General features: G+C 55.1%; 1 protein-coding gene across 2 annotated transcripts in view; it reads right to left on the reverse strand.

Moving 5' to 3' along the window:
* Positions 1–6,778: 6,778 nt before the first annotated feature.
* The window catches only part of FHL3 (four and a half LIM domains 3), a 30,341-nt gene continuing 15,123 nt past the window's right edge, over positions 6,779–21,996 (reverse strand). The window contains exons 2-6 of one of the 2 annotated variants that reach the window (XM_086479240.1): positions 11,458–11,642; positions 11,204–11,378; positions 10,398–10,567; positions 10,031–10,217; positions 6,779–8,757 (exon numbers count right to left, since the gene is read on the reverse strand). In XM_086479240.1, coding sequence (XP_086335366.1) covers positions 8,606–8,757; positions 10,031–10,217; positions 10,398–10,567; positions 11,204–11,378; positions 11,458–11,613 — 840 coding nt within the window. In that variant the 5' untranslated portion in view covers positions 11,614–11,642 and the 3' untranslated portion in view covers positions 6,779–8,605. The remainder of the gene's footprint in view (positions 8,758–10,030; positions 10,218–10,397; positions 10,568–11,203; positions 11,379–11,457; positions 11,643–21,996) is intronic. The other variant, XM_086479241.1, reaches the window with a different exon arrangement.

Below are 21,996 nucleotides of genomic sequence, written 5' to 3' on the forward strand. Positions count from 1 at the left end.
CCCGATGCTGGGGAAGAGGGCCCGGGCCCGGTGCCAGGCTTGGGCCGCAGCGGCAAGGCCGCGGTCGCCGGCAGAAGGCGGCTCCGGCCCGGCCGTGCACCTTCAGCCCGGAGCCACCTCAGGCCGACGGGTCCCCGTTCCGCGGGACCGGGCTGGTGCCTCTCGGCTCCTCCGGGCACCCTCACGACGAGCCCCGGGCGTCACTGCACGGCCCAGGCCTGGCTCGCCGCCGCGGCGGGGCTCTGCTGCCGGCTCGGCCCGCGGCCCCGGCGCTGCAGGCCCGGCACGGGTTCCCTGCGGGCGCGGCGGCTGCTGGGCAAAACCCTGCGGAGCAGGAGGCGTCGGGGGTGTCCGCCTGCGTGTGGAAAACCGGCCTGGTGCCAGCGGGAGCTGCCCGGGCAGAGCCACGGCGCGGGGTGACGGGCGGGCGCTGGTGGCCCTGGCACGGCCATGCCATCACCCGGCCACGGTGGTGGCATGTGCCACCTCTGCGCGGATGCCGCCGGGCTGCAGAGAAGCCCGCGGAGATCTGATAGCGGCCCCGGCGCTTCCTCTGCAGGGGGGAGCCGGAGGGAAGGGGTTTCTGCCATCGCCTTTCCTCCTTTACGCAGTGACCTGCGCTGCAGTTGTCGAGGAGGTGGCACGGCCCAGGAGGGCTGCTGACCTGACCCACACCCAGAGGAACAGCTTGCTGTTTTCTGTCCTGTCTGCCCGCTCAAGGGTGGGAACAGCAGCAGGGTCTGAGCCCAGTGGGAGAGGTGCTTCAGTGCCAAGGGCAGCTGCTGGAGGAAATCACAGGCCTGAGATGGGCGGTGGTGTCCACCCGGCACACCGCAGCCGCCGCAGCGGGGTCAGAGGCAAGGCGGAGGCAGGGCTCGGGCTGAGGCCCACATCGGAAGAGGCCTGAGGAGCTGGAGTCCCCTTGGAGCAGGTCCCTGGCATTTCTGTGGTCTCAGCTCCCCAGTGCCTCAGCTGCGAGCAGCTATTTAGTCGTTCTGTTGCCAGGGAGAGACGGATCATCGGGCAAGTGCCAGAAAAGCAACAACAAAACCAGAGGTGCCGACAGCATGACCTGGACAGAATCTGGGCACTGAAGCCCACAGAGGTTCTTGCAAAGCTCCCCAGCACCCGTTTTTCCACCATTTCCACCAGTGCTGTTATTAACAGGCTTGACGTCCTGCTCTGGCACAGGCCTAGGGGCACACCGTGTGCCCCTTGCTGCTGAGGCCATGGGGACACGCTGGCCAGGGCCCCGGAGCCCCATGCAGGTGAGTGTGTGCGTGTGGGCCGTGCCTCCGCTGCACCACCAGCCGCCTCTGCTGCAGAGTACAGCTCCCCGGGACGGTGGCTGGGGCAGAGGGTGTCTTGTCTCGCCGAGAGCCTGCATGTGTCAGCCTGGGATGGGTGGCAGATGTGGCAGCAGTGCTCAGGGCCCCTCTTGCCTCCTGGGTGCCCCCTGCACTCCAGCCCAGGGCCAGGCCCTGGAGCTGCCCTCTCTGCAGGAGGGGGTGTGAGTCTGACGTCGAGAGAGAAAGGGGCTGGAGAGGGAACGCCAGCAAGGGGCAGGCAGACCCCTGTGGCCAGGAGGGGGGCTGGGTCCCGGCGCAGGGGCTTGGCTGCATGCCCAAGGCCCTCTGCAAATGGCTTTCGGCAGAGGAAAGGGTTGCCACCGTGGCGACTGCTTACACTTCCTCGTCTAGTGAAGAGCGTCGTGTTGTATGAGGCCATTAGCTTAAATTATACTCAGGCAGTTAGCAGTCACTGAGAAAAAGCTGGTTTCGGTGGAGCAGCTGGGCTCTGTGCTGTCCAGGCTGCACAGAGAGCCGGGGTGGGTGTGCTGCAGTCACTGCCGGGAGAGGAGGGGAAGCGTCGTGCCCAGGAGAGCTGCGGTGCGGCACAGCCCTGCCTGCCTGCCAGGATCTTGCCCAACCCACCGTGGCAGCGGCTGGGCCCTGGCACCGCAGCAGCCTATCCCAGCCCCGCTGGGGGTTCTGCGGGCAGGAGCCCTCCTGGTGGCTGCCTTCCAAGCCCCTCCAAGCCTGCCCCTGGCTCTCACCAGCACTGACCATATTTGGTGGCACAGAGTGCCCCGACGTGCTGGCATTGGATTTGGGATCAGGACAGACCCCAGCCTTGGAGGCACAACAGCAAAGTGCAGAAGGCAAAGTTAAAAGCAGGAGACGCTTGTGAAACCATTCCCATCTCAGCCGGCAGCAGCCTCGGGGCAGTCTTGAGGAGTGGGCAGGGGCTGGGCTGGTGTCAGAAGGTGGGAGAGAGGAGAATGGAGGGGAAAGCTGAACAGATACCCAAAAGTCATGTTCCAACCACTGCTAGCACGGCTGCTTTCCCTAGTATTATGAGTGCACAAATGCAGCCTTGGCACCTCCTGGAAACGCCGCACAGTGTTCAGCCTGGTAGCGCACGTGCCTGAAGTCCTCCCAACCATGGACAACCACTCCAAAACTTGCTGGTACCCCCCGTGCGAGCACACAACACCCCCTCCCGCAGCCACACAGCGACTCCATGCCGTGCAGCGTCCCGCAGCCGTGTGCCCACACGCTGCCCTCTGCATACGCCCAATCCTCCTCCCCGCCGCGGCGTTGCTGCAGAACACACTCTACAGGGACAGAGAAAACAGGAAGAAGTGCTTAGAAAATGTCATGGCTTTAATTGCCCTTACAAAATTATTGTGAGCTTGCTTAAGTAAACATTCACCCTGCACGTTCGAGGACCGTCTGGAAGCAGAAGGCAGCCTTCATGCAGCGTCAAGGCCCCAGCAGACCTGCCTTTTGGGGAGCGCTGCTTCTCAGGGCTTGCCCTGGGATGGGGCGGGCAGCACAGGCAGGCAGCCCTGGGTGCTGAGAGCCAAGGCAGAGGCGTGCAACAACTGAGCTACCTGCAAGCCTGCCTCCACCTTGTCGTCCTGAGAAAAGGCTTGAGCCCCAGGAAGCAGGACAGGCCGGGTCTCGCAGAGATGGTCGCTTAGCCCAGGTGCAGTTGTTATCCATAGCACGTGGCTTGTCAAATCACCTCCTGCAGCTGGGCTTGAGGTCAGGGCTGAATGCTGGGCAGGGAGGGAATGCTCGGGCTTGGCACCGCCGGGTGTCCCTGTCACCTGTGCTCATCGCAGCCGCCCAGGCAGAGCTGGCCCCACGGCCGGCACCCTGTGCCCACCCGGGTACGGGCCCCCGCGCCCCTGAAGCCAAGGCAGAAAACCCTCCCCGCCCCACGCGGGTGGGATGCCAGTGGCTGGCAGCATTGACAGGCTCCAGCAGCATTACAGTGTCATGAATCAGAGTCCGAACAGGAACGTGCCTGAAAGAAATAAGCACGTGGGATCTGGTATGCAGCCCCGACTGTCTCTCATGGGTCAGAGCTGTTGCTCTCGGTACCTGGGAAGTGCAGACTCTTGTGGCCTGACAGGCTTTCAACAAAGTGACTGCACTTGAATGACACGATCCTGGTGGAAGTCCTCCCACAGAAACCGAGGCTGCAACCTTCCACTTTCATTTGGATTTTAATTGCCTTCTTGAGATCTGCCCTAAATGCCAAGGAGAGATCATGCCAGTGCTTTGCCCCCACTTTGCCCGATGCAAAGCTATAATTAAATTTTAACTCACAAATAAATTATTCATATTTTTCTACCATGCATGATAAATTGCTTTAAGCCAAAAGCAACAACAAAAAAAATGGGCTTAATTATGGCAGACAAACATGATCCTGCCCTGGGAACAGCCGATTCACTGAGGAGAGAATGATACTGAAGGTAAGAATATTGTCTTTTAATTACTCTCTTGCACTACAGGCTGCCCCAAAGTACGTCATTTCTTCCTCATGAATGCCTGTCTAAAAATAAAAACAGAGATAAGTTTCTGAACTTAGTGTTCTTCCATTTCCCGTTGCATGAAACTTCATCCCTGGAAAGGGAAGGAGTTGAAATCTAGCAATGTCCCACTCAGCCACATGGCCTCTTTATTTTGGGCTGCTGGCATTAGGACGGTCGAGGTGGGACGAGACGAGAGCCCCTGCGTGGCCTCCCTCTGCCTCACCCTACGAATGGCAATGCACCTGGGAGAAGGTTTGCTCTGGTGGGAGAAGGCTGTGGGAGAAGTTGCTCCGGGAGGTGCGGAGACAGCCCCTGCAGCCCCTCGGTGCCATGCGCCGCAGCAGCAGCCCTTGTTCCCGGGGCTGCAGGACAGAGCAGGGAGGGACACTGCGCAGTTTTTCTGGAAGGAAAGGTGGGACGATGGGAGCAAACCTGCTTGTGCTGAGCTACCACTCGATCCCCCGGGGACCTTCGCTAGGTGCTGCCCTGGCAGTGGGGACAAAGGGACAACAGAAAAGGCCTGGGGGAGTATTCACAGGATGCCTGCAGGGTTCAGCCTGGCTAAACCACATCCCTACCTCTAGCACTAGAGACAAAGGAGAGCTATTCACCCTTCAACGAGGGCTCTCCCACCAGCCCCGAGACCTGCAGCGATTGCCCTGGAGACCATTGCAGGGCCAAGCCTGAGCCTCCAGCTTCACCCGGCACCGTGCAGCCTCCTGACCCAGAGGGACGTAGGAGCAGGCAAGGCCGGTCTGTGCTCGGTTTGGGGAGCTCAGGCACGGCATTCCCGGCACCGTGATCGGATGCGCTGTCTGAACCTGTGTGCAGCTACAGCTGGAGAAGGGGCAAAAGCCAGCAGGCAGCTGGGAGCTGAAATTCACCCTTCCCTCCTGTCCAGCCGCAGGCAGGAGCAGGCAACGCTTGCTCCCCAGCCGTGCAGCTCCCGTCGGCTCTAGGACACTGGCACACATCGCTGCCACGCGGACTGTCCCTAACACGCCAGCGACTCCTCCGGGGGAAGCTCTAGCTGGAAAGAGAACAAACCCCTGGGAAGTGAAACCGCTGCCTGCGGCGAGCCCGAGCCAGGAGCAGCCGTGCCCGTCTCCAGGGGAGGAGGCATACGGCCGGCACGTGCCCAGCACGGGCATCGCTGCACAGCCAGCAGCGAGCAGCCATCATCACCGCTGAGCTAAGCTGCTTCTGGTGCCCTGGGCCATGACACAAGGCTGCTTCCAGGCACCGGGGAGCATCACGTCCCTGCCTGCCTCCCCATCCCTGCCCGCATCCCCATCCCTGCCCTGTGGCTGCACCAGCCAGCCGATGGCAGGGCCCCGCTCTTGCCCCGGCACTTTCCCTGGCCCAGAGGAAGCAGCCCTCTTTGGGACACCTCACTGGGGCCGGTGCAGGCAGTGGCTTGGACAAGACTCTTGCCCTCGGAGCTGCAAACGCAGTCCCTGATCCCGTGCTGGTGGTGCAGGCGAGCGCAGGTCGGGCACATTTGGTTAATACCAGGGCCTCTTTCTACCCGCCCAGTGCTGCCCTGTACTCCCAGCAAGTTTCCCTGCTCCCACTTCACCCGGTGCAGCAGCCCCGGCCCTGCCTCCCCCCCCCATTCGCCTGTGCTTAATAATATTTTCATGACTGTTTCAGACCCGCACTCCGGGAGTCTCGGGGGATGTTTGTGCATGACATCACCCTCCCCCTCCCGTAAATCAGGCACTGGGCCGTGCATAGCCATGACCCATTCATGACAGGGATAAAATCCAGATGTTCCAGTGCTACGTGCAGCTGGGTCATTTCCTTTTTTGGCTAAAAACGTGAGGCTCTTGAGGCTGACTGAAAGAGGAGCCCGGGGGCCCTTTGTACAGAAACCTTTTGTGGTTAATCCCTGGAAACAGTGCTGCAGAAACAAGGGTTTGTGGTGCTTCTGCGGGAGGACGGGCTCAGCTGGAAACCTCCCGGGCTGGAGCTGCTCGCTCACCCTTTGAGGCCGAGCAGCAGCAAAACCAGAGCCCGGCACGGGTCACAGGGCAGCAACAGCAACGAAAATCTTACTCGAAAAACCCCGTTAGCCGCCAGAGCAGGGGCCTTCAAAGGAGCCAGGGATGTGCATGCACAGAGCCAGTGCCCTGGTGCCCCACGGCCCTGTGGGCTGTGCCTGTCGTGCCGCCAGAGCAGCACCCACAGGAGCCGAGGCACCGTGCCGGGGGAACAGAGCGGGGTGCTGGGGGCCAGGGCAGGCGAGCCCAGAGGAAGTCGTGGCAGCTGTTAGTAAATGTAAAGGAATCCGTGGAAAATAGTTTCAGATGTTAGGGGAATAAATAGCTCCCTGGCTGATAAAAGTGAGTAATGAGCATGCAACGCTCTGGGGAAGGCTGCCAGGAGGAGACCACTGCTACCCCCACTGGAGACTGCAGCAGCTTGCCCACCAAACCTCGTCCCGAGAGCCTGTGCCTGTGGAATGGGCAGTACCTATTGCCAGGGGAAGGAAGCTTCTCTGCCCAGCGGGATATGATTCGGTATCGCAGCGATCCAGACTAGCGCCTGCGGCAGTGCAGCATCCTGGCTGCTGCTGAGCCTGACCCAACAGCCAGCTCGGAGGCATCGCACCCATGCAGCACCGGCCGAGTCCCGCTCAGACCTGTCCTGCAGAACAGCAGGCCTGGACAGACAGGCAGCCCTGGCACCAGGAACCCACTGCAGCCCCACAGCAGGAAAAGGGGGCTGCGGTCCCTCTGCTATAACCCACAGGACTGGTACAACTGATGCTGAGCGTGTGGTTTGGGGAGGCATGAGCACTGTGGGGACCAGTGTCCCCAGTACGGGGTTAGGGGCGAGGACAAGGCTGAGTGCAGAGCTGCAGCACTGATTCAGACAGCACTCTGTCCCGTGCCTGCTGTTTGAGAAACACATGAGAGCAAGTGCCACTAAAACGGTTTATTGTATAAAGCCATAGGAAATACACAGGAGGATGAGGTTTAGGACACTTCCTTCTAGAGACCGCTCCAAGCTTCTCAGAATAGCAAACACACAAACTCTGATTTGCCTGCATCAAAGCTTTCAAACAAGGGTTCAACAAGGATCTGCATACAGAGTTAATCACACTTCAACATGCTTAACGTTTTCTGTTCCTAAGTGAAGCTGGGGGGAGGAGGGGGGGGCTAGCCCCTTGATCCTGCAGTTGGTTACAAAATGACAGATATTCATGACAAAAGAGTACAAAAGGAAAAAAAACAAAACAAGATGCTTTCAGAAAGGCACGTGGGTGTCTAAGCAGGAAAGCAGGGTCAGCATAAGTGCCCCAGCAAGATAGAAGCAAAAGGGATGTAGAGACAAAGCAGGCATGAGCATCTCACTGCAGAGGGGCCTTTGAGGTCCCAGAGCCAGCTCAGCCACCGGGCAAGGACAGCTCAAGCCCTCGTGTGAGTCTGGGGTGGCTCAAGATGTCCTGTTTTGCACAGCTAGGGCCAATGCAGGGACTTGAGAGATGCAAAGCTCCTCCTCAGGGCAGCCCCGGTGCCACCTTTGCTTTGCCTCTCATTTGGGACACAGCGAGGGAGGAGTGAGGCTGGAGGAGCCACCGCCGCCTGCCCAGTGGGGTGGGGTGGGGACACTCAGCCCTGGCAGGAGCAGGTTGTGGACAGCCTGACTGCCCCCTCAGCTGACTGTGCTGGAGCCCTGCGCTCCTGCAGACCCTCCCCTGCAGCGCTGCCAGCAGCACCAAGCACAGCCACAGCCTGTGGGCAATGCTCCCCTCCCTGAATTAATGGAAGGTCTTTGGTGTTACCTGCGCTGCTGGCGGCTGGGCTCAGTGGGGCACTCCCCATCCTATGGCTCCCTATGGGAGGGATGGAGCAGGAATAAAGACCTTGGTGCTCTCAGCCTTCAGCATGCCCTTCTCCGGGGCTCAGCCAGATGCATCTCAGGGGGGGACCACCAGCGGGGCAGTACCCCCCAGCTCCAGCTCAGACCCACAGAGGCAGCCGTGGGAGATCACGGCACCGATGGATCGGAACGGGGCAGAACGCCCCACACCCGCGAGCAATTTGAGCTCCTCATCCACGTCTGAGTGCTGCGTGAGAGTACCTCCAGGGAGATGTGCAAGGCAAAGGTCTGGCCCGCAAACAGTGAGGTGGCTACAGAAATACGGAGGTGGATCCCACCTGGCAGCACACATGCTCTTCTCCTGGCCACACTCCAGCCTGGTGTCCCCAAACGGGGCAGAGCACATCCTTCATGCCCGGGTCACCACAGGCCAGCCGCACATACAGGAAGGCTGTGCTGTAAAGCCATCCACTACACAGGCCAGCACGGCCAAGCCGTGTGGACCAGGAGCTGCTGCCTTCTATCACACAGAGCAAGGGAAGCACATGGGGAAAAGAGAGAAGTCAGCGCTGTGCCAGGGGGAGCAAACACATGCCGCCAGCGTGCAGATCCAGCCGCTCAATGCTGAAGCTGCTGCTGCTGCCCTTTGCTCAGCTGGGGCCCTGGGCTCAGCTCGTGCCTGGTCAGACAGGAAGCAAAAGGAAAGAGTAAATACTGGGGGGTCTTGAAGCTCCTTTTTCAACTTTATTTAGCTTTGACTCTGCACAGAGCCATAGCATAGCGCACTCTAGCCTTCAGGGAGGGGCACAGGAGCTCCCTGAACACACTGCAGTTCAGGGTCAGCCCCCATCTCCTGTGCCTTGTGCCCTGCCCCTGAAATGTTGTTGGGGTATCTGGCACAAAGACCCTGAAGAATAGAGAAAGCCCCTGCCCCATGGCATCCTCTGAGGCTCATAGGTCGCTGCTGCAGTCGCGGCACAGGATCTCGTCGTTGTCAGGGATGAAGCCTTTCCCGACCAGCGAGGTGTTGCAGCGGGCGCAGTTAAAGCAATTGTGGTGCCAGTGACGGTCCTCAAAGGAGACATATTTACCACCGCCAAAGCCTACGGGAGGAAGAGAGGGCAGAGTTAGAACCCCTGGGAAAACTGGGACGAGCTTCCCACACAGACCGAGTCTCGGCCTGCTCATCTCCGAGTCAGGTCTTCACATGCAGTGCTGCACCGCGGCACCCAAACACCCCCCAGTATCGAATACACCCAAAATACGAACCTCCACTCCTGGGGCGAGAAAGAGAACCAAAATGATTTCACACCAGATTTTACATGGTTGAGATCCTTGTATCAGAATCACCTTTTTCTCACCAGAGAGGAGCAGGGAGCGGAGCTGCACCATCAGAGCAAACGAGGGGGCTGTTGGGAGCTCCTGGCAGCACTGCCTGGAGCAGCTCCTTCCCAGGACAGTGCTAGTGAAACCCTGGGAAGAGCCCTCCTGCCACCAGCCCAGGCCTGGGCTCCTGCAGAGGCTCCATGGCCAGCTTCCTTCCTCTGCTGGCAGTGGTTGGACTTGCGGCCTGTGACCCCCTTCTCCCCCGGACTGCAACAAACTGATAAGGACCAGACACCAGACGGAAGCAGGGTGCCCAGGAGCTGCCCTGTCCTCAGCCAGAGTCATCCTCTGAGTCATCAGCTGATTCATGGCTTTGCCTTCCCAGCAGCAAGAGACACGAGTTGCAAAGGGAAAGGTCAAGTGGGGGAGGACAGGAAGGAGGTCAGATCCTCTCAGGGATTCCTGCAGAAGAGGACCTGCTGCTTCCCTTGTGTTAGGCAGGTACGACAGGTCCAGACTCCCCTGCAGCAGTTGCTGCTCTAGCTATAGCTTTCCCTGTCTGTGAGCAATCTTTCCACAGGACGTGGCAACCAGCCTCAAACAAGGCAAGCTAGAGACATGAGATCACACTGTGAGGGGTCATTTTGGGAGCCTTTACCCCTGGGCAGAGGGAATTCCTCCCAAGGGGCACACTTCACTGCTTTGAAAGATGCAGATGAAGGGACACAAGTGGCCCTAGGATCACTGCACCAAAGAGATCCTCTCTCATGGGGTTCCTCGGAAAGCAGCTGCAGTTGTTTCTGTGGGGGGAGGTGCCTGAGGGCAGCTTGCACACCCCAGCATTTGTCCCTGGGAGGCCTGAAGTGCCTGGAGACACCTGAGCAAGCCTGCATGGTGGAGATGTGTCTGAGCATCATATGTGGGCCTGGGTCACACATACACTTGAGAGGGCAGCTTCACCCAGAGAAGTCACTGTGCGTCTAGAAACTAGGCAGGTAGGTCATGCCCTGCTCTGCAGAAGCACCTCGTAACCAGGGCCATTCTGCTCACCTGTGATGGGCTTTGTGCAGGCGCTGCACTTCTTGGCATAGAGGTTCCCAAAGCACTTGATGCAGTACGGGTTGTCATCCTGGGAGGTGAACTGCTGGCCAGCGAGGGGGGTCTTGCAGCCTGTGCAGACGAAACACTCCTTGTGCCATGGCTCATCCCGGTAAGTCACTCCTCCCTTGGTCAGGGTCTGCAGGAAGAGAGCGCACACTGGTGACACACAGGCATGGGTGAATGGGCTGCAGTGCATGAGGAGCACCTAGCCGGGGTGCTGGCGCCTGAATCTTCTCTGGTGGGGCTCAGACAGCACTGGGGAACATGTCCCTGGATCAGAGAACTCGGGGGCTTTGGGCTCTCAGGCCAGACATACCTTTTTGCAACGAGTGCAGCGAGGAGCGAACTTGCTCTCATAACAGGGGACACAGTAATAATCCTTATTGTCTGGGATGAAGGATCGTGACCCGATGGGCTGCTGGCAGCTGCTGCATATGAAGCAATGCTCGTGCCAGGTTTGTCCGTTGTACTCCAGCTTACGGGATCCTGCAAGAGAGAGCCGTTCACAGCGACAGGAGGGAGCAGCACATGCACACACAGGGGACGGGGGAGGCTGCGCAGGATACGCTGGGGTCCTGCACACCCGGCTCCGTGCCTGCCCTCCCTATGGCAGCACAGCATTGCAGGAGAGGGAAGGCCCCAGGCCCAGCCCAGAGCCACATCAGGAGGGCTGCAGGAACACGCAGCCAGCACCAGCACACAGGCCACGGCAGAGGTGCCTGTTGTAACCTACATCTGAAGAGGGTGCCAGAATGGCCAAGTAAAGACACTCCTTTCCCTCAGGCCGTCTCCAGAGACGCTCACACGTCTTCAGTCATTCCTTCCCTTCTTGTCAGCACACACCAGAAAACGCCCAGGAAACCCTTTGTTAATCTCCTCCCCAGCTCACCTGCCCATGAAAAAGGGGAACAGACAGACAGGGCTGCTGTGGTGATCACAGCTCAGGATCCCACTGTCTTGCCAGACAAGCAAAGCGCCCAGCCCACTCTATGCAGTCACAGTGGGGCAGGAGAGCAGAAATTCAGCTCTCTTCCTTGCTGCCCTAGTGCTGGACCCTGCAGCCCTGGCTGACACTGCTGGGACCAGGGACAAGCCGCAGTGCTCGAGGGTGCCCGCTCCCACCTGGCATGACTGTCTTCTCGCAGGCAATGCATTTGGAGGAGAACTCGCTGCAGTAGCAGTCATTGCACAGCAGCTCCTCGCCTTGGCAGGTGAACGGCTCGTCGGCCAGAGAACGGTCACAGCGGAAGCAACGAAAGCAGTGCTCGTGGTAATGGCGGTCCTCGTAGTACAGCTCCTGGGGAGGATAGCCAAGATGAGGGGGGGACTGATCGCCCCGGAGAACGCCCTGCCTGGCCGCAGGGTCCCATACTCACTCTGCAGTCGTGGCCGATTAGCTCCTTGCACTCATCACAGGTGTTGGCAAAGTGGGCGTCGTAGCAGGGGATGCAGTACGGGCCGTTGTCCATCTGGATGTACTTGCGCCCATACAAGGACTCCTTGCAGTTGTCGCAGTCAAAGCACTCTGTCATGGTGCCAGTCTGAGGGCCTCCTTCACCTGCTGGGAGATCAGCGGAGATGCTGGGTCAGTATCAGCTTACACAGCCTGAGATGTCCCTGCACAGCCCTGCCATCTCCAGAGAGCAAGGACCACGAACCCCTGTGCTGAGCCAACAAACAGCCGCTGTCAGGACAGGACACAGACCTGAGCTGCTGCACCTGCCCTGCGGCTGTGCACACTTCCCAAAAAGCCTGCACGCATTCAGGACCTGGGATGAATCTTGGTTCAGGTTTATACTCAAGTTCAACAGTTGGAGAATGTAGGCACCACTCAGAGAAACCTAGACACGTAAGCATGCGGTTGAGCTTCTGTCTGCCTCCTTGCCGGGAAGCAAAGTGTAAATGATAACCAAAAGAGATATTTTTTTTTTTTGCATGAAAAGTTTTGATTTGGCACCAAAACCAGGACCATGCACAAGCTGTGTGGGTGCACATCCACGGTCACATCACAGCCAGCCACCTCAAGAGACATCTGTCTACCTAGCAGCCCTTCAGAGACCCACGCTCAGCCACCAGCATGGCCCTGGACCAACAGCAAGAATCCTCCTGACGGCCTGCAAGCTGCTGCTCTGCCTGATGGGGCTGTCAGCGCTTCAAATTCTGGAACTTCTCCAGAACTTTAAAGCAGCTGCTCCGCAGGGAAGCAGAAATCAGGCACCCCATGCTGTGCCCAGCTACAAAGCCGCATCCCAGAAATGCGTTTTGCACATGTTGCTCCAACTACAAACACTCTTCAGGGATAAAGTGTTGGGGAGGGTGGGTGTTTCACAAGCAACAGAGGTGCTGGGGTTTTGCATGCAGGAGATCAGACACCCCTTATTGCTCCTTGTCTCCCTCTCAGACAAGAGGTTTGTGGAACTATTTCTCTTTCTTTGGAGCACTAACTCCAGAACAAGAGTATCTTCCTTCCGTTTGGTTTAACCTCATTATTCCTAAATATGGAGCTCTCCACTTGCAGAATCACACCCTTCTTTAATACAGGTTGCTATCAAGTGTAGACAAGCCCATGGAATTACACCTCAGCAGTCAGCTGCAGAGCGCCGCATGCTGCAGATTTCTTCATGAACCCACCCACTTCAAAAAGAGCTATTACGGCTCGGTCTACAGTTTAGTATTTAATGGGGCAAGGAGCTCACCGCCAACCCCCACGCTTCCCTCCTCCCGGACTCCCCAGCCGCAGTGGCCATCTCCCTTGCGCAGGGAGGCAGCTCCGGGGCAGGAGCTGATCCAGACAGCTCTGACTCAGGGCAGCGAGCTCCCCAGGGCTATTCTTGGTCAAGCCACACAGCTGTTGTCAAGCCTGGTATGTGCCGATAGGACTGCCGGTGAATAAATCTAGTGTTCCCACATGGCTACGTGACCAACAGAGGGGGAACAAAGTCCCTTTTCAGACACTCTCGTTACCCAGCTGCTGCCCCAGCCGCTGCCTGCTCTGCTGACCGCTCGGTGCCCTCCGGCGCGGCAGGCTGGTGCCCGTGGCTGCGGGAGCACCTCCACGGCGTGCCCCGGCGAGTGGTGCAGGCTTGGGCCACAGCTGCGCCGAGCCCGTGCTCCAGAGCCCCAACCAGCAGCCCCGGACTCGCTGCCCGTGGAACCAGGCGGCCTGGGCCGGGCTGGGCAATTTCCAGTCTGTTACTGGAGACAGGGCACGTGCTTGGGGCAGTTTGCACAGGGAAGCCGGATGGGTGCCAGGGTGCCGAACTGGACCCACTGCCCCAGCTCTGCCCCCAGGCTGGGCTGGGCCCCCAGTGCCCGCTCCTTCTGGGGCACCCCATGAGGTACTCACTCTGCTAGGCAGCAGCTCCAGCGCCCCCTGCACAGCTCCTGTCCGCTTCTCACCCCCCACCTCCTCCTCTGTTGCCCCACTTGCCTTCACTCCCTGAAGCCATTCGGGACCTTTCTCTCTGGCATGGAATGAAAATCAAATTAATAACCCTCCTCCTCCCAGCCCTGTTGAAGGGAACTTTCCAAGGTGTGTCTGTAATAAAAGGGCCTCTAATGAGCACTCCCACCCTGGGAGCCGCAGTGGTGCCGCCGCTGGAGCACGGAGCTGCCATGTTTCCTCAATGAGCTGCGCTTCATCTCTGTGGTCCTGTAACGCAGGGTCAGAGGACATCAGAAAATGCAAGGAAGGAAAAACAACTTAAATGGAGAAGCCTTGGGTTTTATTGGCGGCACCAGCTCAGCCTCCCGAGCACTGCTGTGCCTGACCCTGACACCATCCCTCCGTGAACCCTGGGTCCCCAAGCTCAAAACAAGGGACAGCACTTCCCAGCACTCCTGAGCCCACCAGGACCCCCAACTAGTCTTGTGCTGGCCAAAGCCCGTGGCCAGCACTCACTGGCAATACCGCAGGCAGCACTGCTTCCACTGCGGTGTGCGCAACACAGAGTGACTGGAGGAAAGGGAGCGAAAACCATATAAACCCTCTGAAAATGATACACCGAGGAAGACCCTAAAGCAGTGCGCCACACTTGTCTCCACTTTGAGTAGCTTATCCCCAAAGTCCACCTATGTCTGTCGCACACTGTGTGAGCCAAGCTCCTGCTCTCCAGGCTGGGGAGCCCGAGCGGGCTGGCAGATGCATGGGCTGCCCGCAGAGCAAGTCCCAGGAGTGTCACACGGCCCAGACAGCTATGAGAGCCGACGGGATCAGACTCCACGCTGCCTTTTCCACAGAAAAAAAAGAACAGGCCCAGGAAGTTTGCTCAGGGTTATTTGTATTAGATAAGCTGTTTGCTCTCTTCGTTCTGGTCTCACATGCAGTGCTGGGCAGGGGTGTCAAAGCCCTATGCAACACTAAAGCAAACTCTGCATCTTCGCCCCTGAGGACATGGCACTGCTGGAGACCAAGTTCATGGAGAAGAGGAAGGTGGGACAAAAGAATCAGAGTAAAAGAAATAGTACAAAAGTCCACAGTTCTCACCGTGATTGTAATGACGAACCTGGAAATTGTCTCCATTCACGAAGAAAAGAGGTGGAGTTTTAAAATGCATTAAAAAATAGCCTTTAATAGAGGCTCAGATTTAGAAGGCACAATATAGGCAGTCACTATGCGTGCTAATTAGCATGTACTCATACTTTGCAGTCTGCACCACCCTGTAAACATCAGCTGTGTGCTAGGCTGATGTAAGTAACACCTTCAAATACTAACCAAGGTGTTGCCCTAAAATGATGGGATTCCAGCTGCAAAGGGAGTGTTTGCTTGCCCATTACCAGATGGCTGCGGTCCCTGTGGGACAAGGTCTACTGAAGCAGGTCCCTCGTACGTGGGGATGGTGGAGCTGGATGTGGGGTATTCTCTCAGCTGTCTCGCTGGCTGTCTGAGGGCAAAAATAAACAACAGATATATGCCTGCCAGCTGCCTACCCTTTCCCTTTGACAGATATAGCTGTGCTCATGGAGGAAAGGAAGTTCAGTTCCTCTCCTGTGCCCATGAACGAACAGCTTTGGGAACAAGAGCTCCTCTCACAAACAACATTTAAAGTGCTCCAGGATGCAAATCTGATCAGTCTGGAACAGAGCTCAGAATAGTTTCACGTATGAGAAAGGTCAGCAATTTGTCAAGGACGCACAGCAGAGCCCACTTTCTAATTAGAGAGTAACATGCACCTAACACCACCCTGGTGTCATTGTCCGCAGCAATGCAGCAGATGGCTTAGCGACAGCCCCAGGGGGTTATTACATTAATTTTAGTGTCGATAAACTGGGGACCTATTATGCAAAGGAGGCAGTACAGACTGTCCAGGGCCAGGCTTTCTGCTGCATGCAATCCCTTAAGAGTTTAACCAGCCTTTTGAGACAATTGCAGCTACGAGGAACTCCTTCAGCAACAGGTCTCATGTATACCGTGAACCTATAACCCAGTGTAACTTCACACCAGTTTGTTGTTTGTTGTCAGGTCACAACCAGCTGCTCCACAAAGTGATCCCAGAGCAACCCATAAGGCTATTCCTAGGGAAACAATCTTTCCAGGACACAGGAATAGACCTGCCTTTGAGTGTCTGTCAGGTTCCTGCCTATTCTCATTTCCCTGGGCTGCTCTGAGCATGGCTCGTGCAGTTGCAGTTCACACCTAAACAAACATGCAGAAGAGAAAGCGCAACCTCGCTGGGACAGGCAAGCGTTCCCCATGTAAGGATGAAACCGTCCAGGGACAAGGCTTTGGAAGACGGTCCTCAGTGCGCTCCAAGGTCAGAAGAGGAGAAGAACGCTTTTTGTTCCTGTTGGTTTTCCAGAACCATTATGGGTCCTGGAATCTGTATGAAATTGTTTCTGCCTGCTGCCGACCCTAAAAGGGAAACCAGCTGCTTGCTCTGAGGAGCAGCTCCAGCCCCTCTGTTAGGCTGGGAACGTTTTCAGTCCACGTTTCCTGACACTGCTTCTGCAGATCTGCTCGGGGTCACTGCGCACCCCAGCCAGGGGCCAGCGCAGCCAGCCCAGGCTCTCCGGGGGCGGCGGGGGCCAGCTCTACGGTTCCTCCTCACCCTGCTGCCTCTGTTTGTACCCTCTTGCCCTGCTCCCAAACTCACGAGCGTGCCTGCAGACCTGGCACAGTGGGAACAACATCCCCCATCTGCTGTTACAGCAGATCCTGCTTTCGGGCGAGAGGCTGGAGGCAGCTTGCCAGAAAGGTGCCGAGTGTTTCATCAGGGTAACCCAGCCGGACCCAGCCTGCACAGAGCACCCTCGGGAGCAGTGTTGCATCAAGCCTTCACCCGCCTGCTCGTAGCACCACTGAGTCACTTCCTCCCTCGCTCAGATCTCGCCTCCAAGCTGCTTTCCAGCCTGAGCCGCCCACCAACAGCTCCGAAATCTCAAGAACAAAGGGCTGCTCCGGGGTGCTCTGCTGAGCAGCAAAGTCCTCACAGGGACCATCTGCACAGCCACAGACCTCACCTGGCAGCTCCCCCATCACCAGCACAATAGGAGGATGCTGCAGGTCATTTCTCCAACAGGTAGAGAAAATTTGGTTCCTACAGTCAGCCTTGGAGGAGGAGGCAGGAGACTAATGAATCATCTGGGTCTAAGCCCCCACTTGCACCACTGGGATGCTGCACTTAGGCATGTGCATATATAGAGCTCTGCTGAGCAAGCTGCACCGCAGTCGTTTCCCCAAGCACGGGCAGACCAACCTCCTGCCCAGAGCAGTCATGGGCTGCTCTGGGCTCCGCAACAGATTGAGCAAAATGGCTGGCACAGTTGTAAGGAAACACCCTGCATTTCCAATGAAATAAGTGCTGTCACAACCACCCTAGGTCAGCAAGGTAGGCAGCTTCCTCAAAATGCCCACAACTTGACAGGAAGAAGTAGCAGAAACTGTTAAAGCATCTGATAAGTCACAAGCTAGACCTAGATTGTTGCATGATTTTAATGTGGTCTTAGAATGGCAAATCGAGGGTTTCCTATTGTTCTGAAGAGATCCCCAAGGTGCTCTCCATTCAAACAGCAAAAGCACATCACATGGACTCCTCCTGACAGCTCTGCATATAGATCAAGATAAGTGCTAAAAGCACAACTGTCCCACGAATGTCTGACCTTATCCTTAAACCGAGCAAATCTCACCTGGCATCAGCCCACAGCCTGCTCAGAGGCGCCCTGCGGGAAGCACTGCACGGTGGCACAGCCATCACCAAGACATCACACCCGGGCCAAGCTGAGCAGTGGCAAACGGCCGCGGTGCAGGCACGGCCACTGCTGCTGTGCCGGACTGGCACAAGGTCCCAACAGTGCAGGCAGAGGCACGGGCACATCAAAGCTGAGTGGCGCCTTCGCATGCAGCAAGAGGGTTGCAGGAGGGTGCTGCTAAGGGCGGGTACAGAGAGCCCAGCCCTACCCAACAGCAGCTTCCTGCAGAGAGGATTGCTGAAGAGTGAGGTTACAAGCGCAACGAGAGCACTGGAAGACCTAACAGAGACAGAGCCCGACTCTGGTAAGTGCACTAAGAGGTGCCCTCTGCCTCAACCAACAGGCTGACACACAGGACGAGAGACAGGAAGCATCTTTACCACTTTATATATCAGTGACATGGCACAATATGTACGCAAATATTTATTTTCTATCTCGGCATTATTCACAGAGGAGGAGGTGACAGCATGCATCTCCAGGAGGCCAGGCACACTTCCACGCTTTCTTGTAACACCAAAACTCTGATTCTGGGAGGAAAATGACCACTGATGCCTGGTCTAAGCACCTTCTGAATTCTGCCAGACCAGATATACTCAGAAGATCTGGAAAGAAGCAATGATTTTTAAAGCTTAAATTAAATTTTTGAATTACCATAAATGATTGGCCAGGTCTCCCAGGAAGGCCAACAAACCTTAGAGAGACCATACCCAGAGTCAGCTATCTAGTCTTGGCCTTGATGTGCTTACAGACTGTCCAGTAGACGTGGCTGGGTCTGCGAGAAATCTTGACACCCCCAGGCCATGAGCTGTTGTGGCTGTGGAGTGGGGGCATGGGGCTGTTGGGAAGGTCAGGGTCCTAAGGAACTCCAAAACTCTGCTCTGGTTTCAAAACACCAATGAGTTCATAGACCTTTTTCCCCTAGTACTAAATTCTTCATTCTTTCTGCTCAGATAAGGAAACAAAACTTTTCCTATGCGAAAGGAAAACCTGCTGCTAATAAGTCAGGCTCTCACAAGGCAGCATCCCCATACAAGGTAATGGGACAAAGCTCTAAGCCAGTAATTGTGCACACTGGGACTTTTGTCCCTTTTCTACCCTTTAAAGAAAAAAAATCTCTTTTTAATGAGGCCACATTTGCAGAGAAATCCAATTTTCCATGCCATAGTGGAAAACCAGGCGAGTTTGCCCATCTGAGATTCAAATCGTAATTTCTTGTGGCCAAGACCTTGCTTTGCATTCGGTTTTCAGCTACTTCTGTCCCTTTTGTCCTCACACCCTTCCTATCCGAGCTGGTCCCCTGAATCCATCTGTGAGCTGAAGCATCCATGCAGTGAGCATGAAGATAGATGGTTTGGAGGAAGAGAAACAGAAGATCTAGTCAAACAACATCAGTGAGAAATGCTAGGCTTCCCATGGGTGCCTGCCTTCAGTGTGTCCACCCATTTCCAAAATCCCAACAGAGGGACAGCAGAGTGCAGGCTGACAAGGAGAAAGGCAACAACAGACAATTCAGCCCTTGCTCTAGGCTGTTTTCTTTAGGGAATTACTTCTACTAGGGTCAGAGAAAGAAGCTTAAGAGTCCCTACTATGCAACTATGAAATTAAAACCTGCCTAGGAAGAAAAGAGGGAATGATTTCAGAGTTAAAAATTTATTACTACCTGTAAGGTTAATTAACTATTTCAGGTTCTGAACAACATCCTCCCTCTTCACAGGGCAGCTTGCACCACGGGCGCAGCTAGCAGCAGCAGAGTGTTGGGACACATTCAGAACAAGCAGCCTGTGTCATTCCGCTGACATTAAAACCAAATGTTTGCTCAAGAGATCAGCTGTTAACCTTATTCAAAACGTATACAAAGAAAGCACATTCTGTGCACTCAACAGGAAGTCAGGAATTGAAACCATTTGGGCAGTTTGGACCTGCCATGGTTCAAACAGACCATTTAACTGAAGGAGGAAGCTCAAAAGCAGAGGAGTAAGACATGAACACACCATAAAGTTCACCCCTGCCAAGTTAAGTCCCATTTGCCAGATGGTAAAGAAACCTGTAGCTTAAAATATGCCAGAAGAGATTCTGGCCAGTCTCTGAAGAGGCCTGAGAGAAGAGAGAGCCTGTCCGAAGGTCCACATCGCAGGTACCTTCCCCTGCCATGTACAACACCGACCAAGCAGGAGCCTGCTGGCAGCAATCATCGGTACCAAGCAAGCTTGCTACTGAAGCTCCTAACTGGCTGTAGGGCAGCAGCTGCAGACATGGCCACGGTGACCATAATAGGAAGAAAGACGCTGGAGCCAAGTTTCAGGGAGCGTGACTGGTCACAGGAGCTTCGCTGTGATAGAGGAGCGGGAGTCACAGTCCTGGGAAATGGCTGCTCGTATCAATTCTTAAAAAGGAGCAAGGAACAGGCGTGCAATTGCTTCCTGAACTCCTGCTCGCTTCTCCTCTCAAGCACACTAGTCATCCCATTGAAGAGAGAAGGATACGCACCCATTCAACTATGGTAACAGTGATACCAAAACATTGGAGTGTGTTCTGAAAGTGAGTAAGTGAGTGCACACAATCTTCAGGCTTTTCTCATTCATGACAGCCTGTGGGCATAACACCAGCCCAGCAGCAGGGCTTCCTGGGCCATTGCAAAGGGGCTGCCAGTGTTGGACCGCACCATCAGCTCACACTACATCCCCAACATGGGAACATATACAATTCCTATCTGCTTGTGAGGTCTCAGCCTCAACAGCCCTGGCAAAAATGCCATCAGCTTGTGGATGCTTGACAAATCACGTCATGAGACCCTGTCAATGTCAAATCCACAAATTCACTTAGTTTTCCTCTTTCAACTAGGGACATGTTGCATGTGCAGGGCTGAACAGGTCTTTCAGACATACTGAGCAGACCGTACACTAACCATCATCCTACTGGCAACAAGCAGTAATGCAAGAACACAAAACAAACCCTAAAGATAGTCATCAACCATATAAAGCAAATTAATGGGCAGTGGCTGGCCTCCAGGCCCCAGGTTTCACACTGGGTCTAGGCAGAAGCTAATCTGGACAGTGAAATGCCTGTTGCTTACAAGTGGTATAATTTATCTGTGAACCTACTTTGCCCATGTCATTATGAAGTGATGGACAAGAAAAGGCGGTGGGAAGGGATCATAACTGGATGAGGTTTTGTCAAGAAAGTCATGAAGAGAGTATATACAGATGTACATGAAACTACAAATCAGTAGATAAGGTGCTTCATGTTACCCACCTGTTGTAGCACACGTCTTCTTGCTGTGTGCTACAGCCTTGTAACACCACGCATCATTGCAATCACAACATTGCACGAGGTACAGGGCCCCTGCACGAAGTCAGTATTCTCCAGAAACAAACATATGACCACAAAAATCAAATGGGAAAACACATCCATGCCCCAAACTCAAAAGACAGAACTCTGTTGCACAGAACCTAGTATGTCCTAAACCTTCCAAATGCAGAAACTCAGTGAGATCTTTAAAATGCCCTGACTATTACAGAAAGAAAAGGGGAGTCCCATAGAATAAGTATATTGTGAGGATTATAATCTAGCAATGAAAGTTTAATTTTGGACTGAATTGATTTATGCCCATGTAACCCGGAAAAGTTGGCCCATAGCCATATAAATGCCTGACTGTTTATCCAACTGCACAAACCCAGGACTCCGGCAATAGTGTTTCAAAATCTCTTTGCCCCATGAAATAAAGGTCATATCCAGTACAGGAGAATTCAAACATGAAAGCCTGACAGGAAATGACTAACTGCACACTGAGGCCAATTTACCTTCATCTTAGATCTGCTCAGCACACAAGAATCTTGCAATTCAAACAGACATCACAGCCTATATACAGAAAAGATGATCTGATTGCTCTAGTTGCTAGTTCTTGGGGTCTGTACATCTCAGTGCAGATATTGCTGCAAAATAATGGAATTCCGCTCTATTTCCCTAAATTTCTCTTACAATTCTAGCCTTATGCTGTCGTTTTCATTTTCCTTTCCCTTAGAGGCAGCTGTTTTTTAAATTGAAGATGAAGCCACTCTTATTTCTGAGGTGATATATAATTTACAAAGCTTTTTGTAGTCCCTGAATAAAAGGTACTTATGAGATTATGCCTCTGTTTTGCACATAAAGGCAATCAAGGGGCTGCTTCAAGCTTGCTTCTGAACGAACGTGCATGTGAGCCTGTGGACAGGCTGCAGGGGACGGATGCAGCCACCGTCTGCATGTTGCATGCTCACATGCTGAAAAGCAAACCCGTGTGGTCTGAGCCCAATCCCTTATTAACTGCCTTCTCCAAAAAGCCTGGCAGCTCTTTTGCTGATTAAGGCTCTGCTCAACTTCAGATTTTTGTAATAAATGAAGCAACTTTGACCTACAGTAGCAGAAAAAGACATATAAACCAGACATGTTTTATTTAATGCCTGCCTATTACTTAAAGGGCAAAGTAAATTTTTTTTACCAAATTTGGTCAAAATAGTCCCTTTTCCAATTTGATTCTTTGTCTCCCAAACACAAGCATTTGTAGCTGTTTCTTGCATATAAGCAGATACACTGACTGAGGAAGGTAACCTGCACTGTGACCCTGGCAGTTCGTGCCTTTGGGGGCTCTCTGGGCCATGCAAAATCAGCAGAGTGAAGGGAAAGGCAGGAAGGTGACACTGCAACGGCACTGGTGTGCCCAGCAGCCTCTCCCGCCATCCTGATCACTA

The sequence above is a fragment of the Leptosomus discolor genome, chromosome Z (genome assembly GCF_034619465.1).
Source record: "Leptosomus discolor isolate bLepDis1 chromosome Z, bLepDis1.hap2, whole genome shotgun sequence".
In the NCBI taxonomy this organism is placed as follows: domain Eukaryota; kingdom Metazoa; phylum Chordata; class Aves; order Leptosomiformes; family Leptosomidae; genus Leptosomus; species Leptosomus discolor.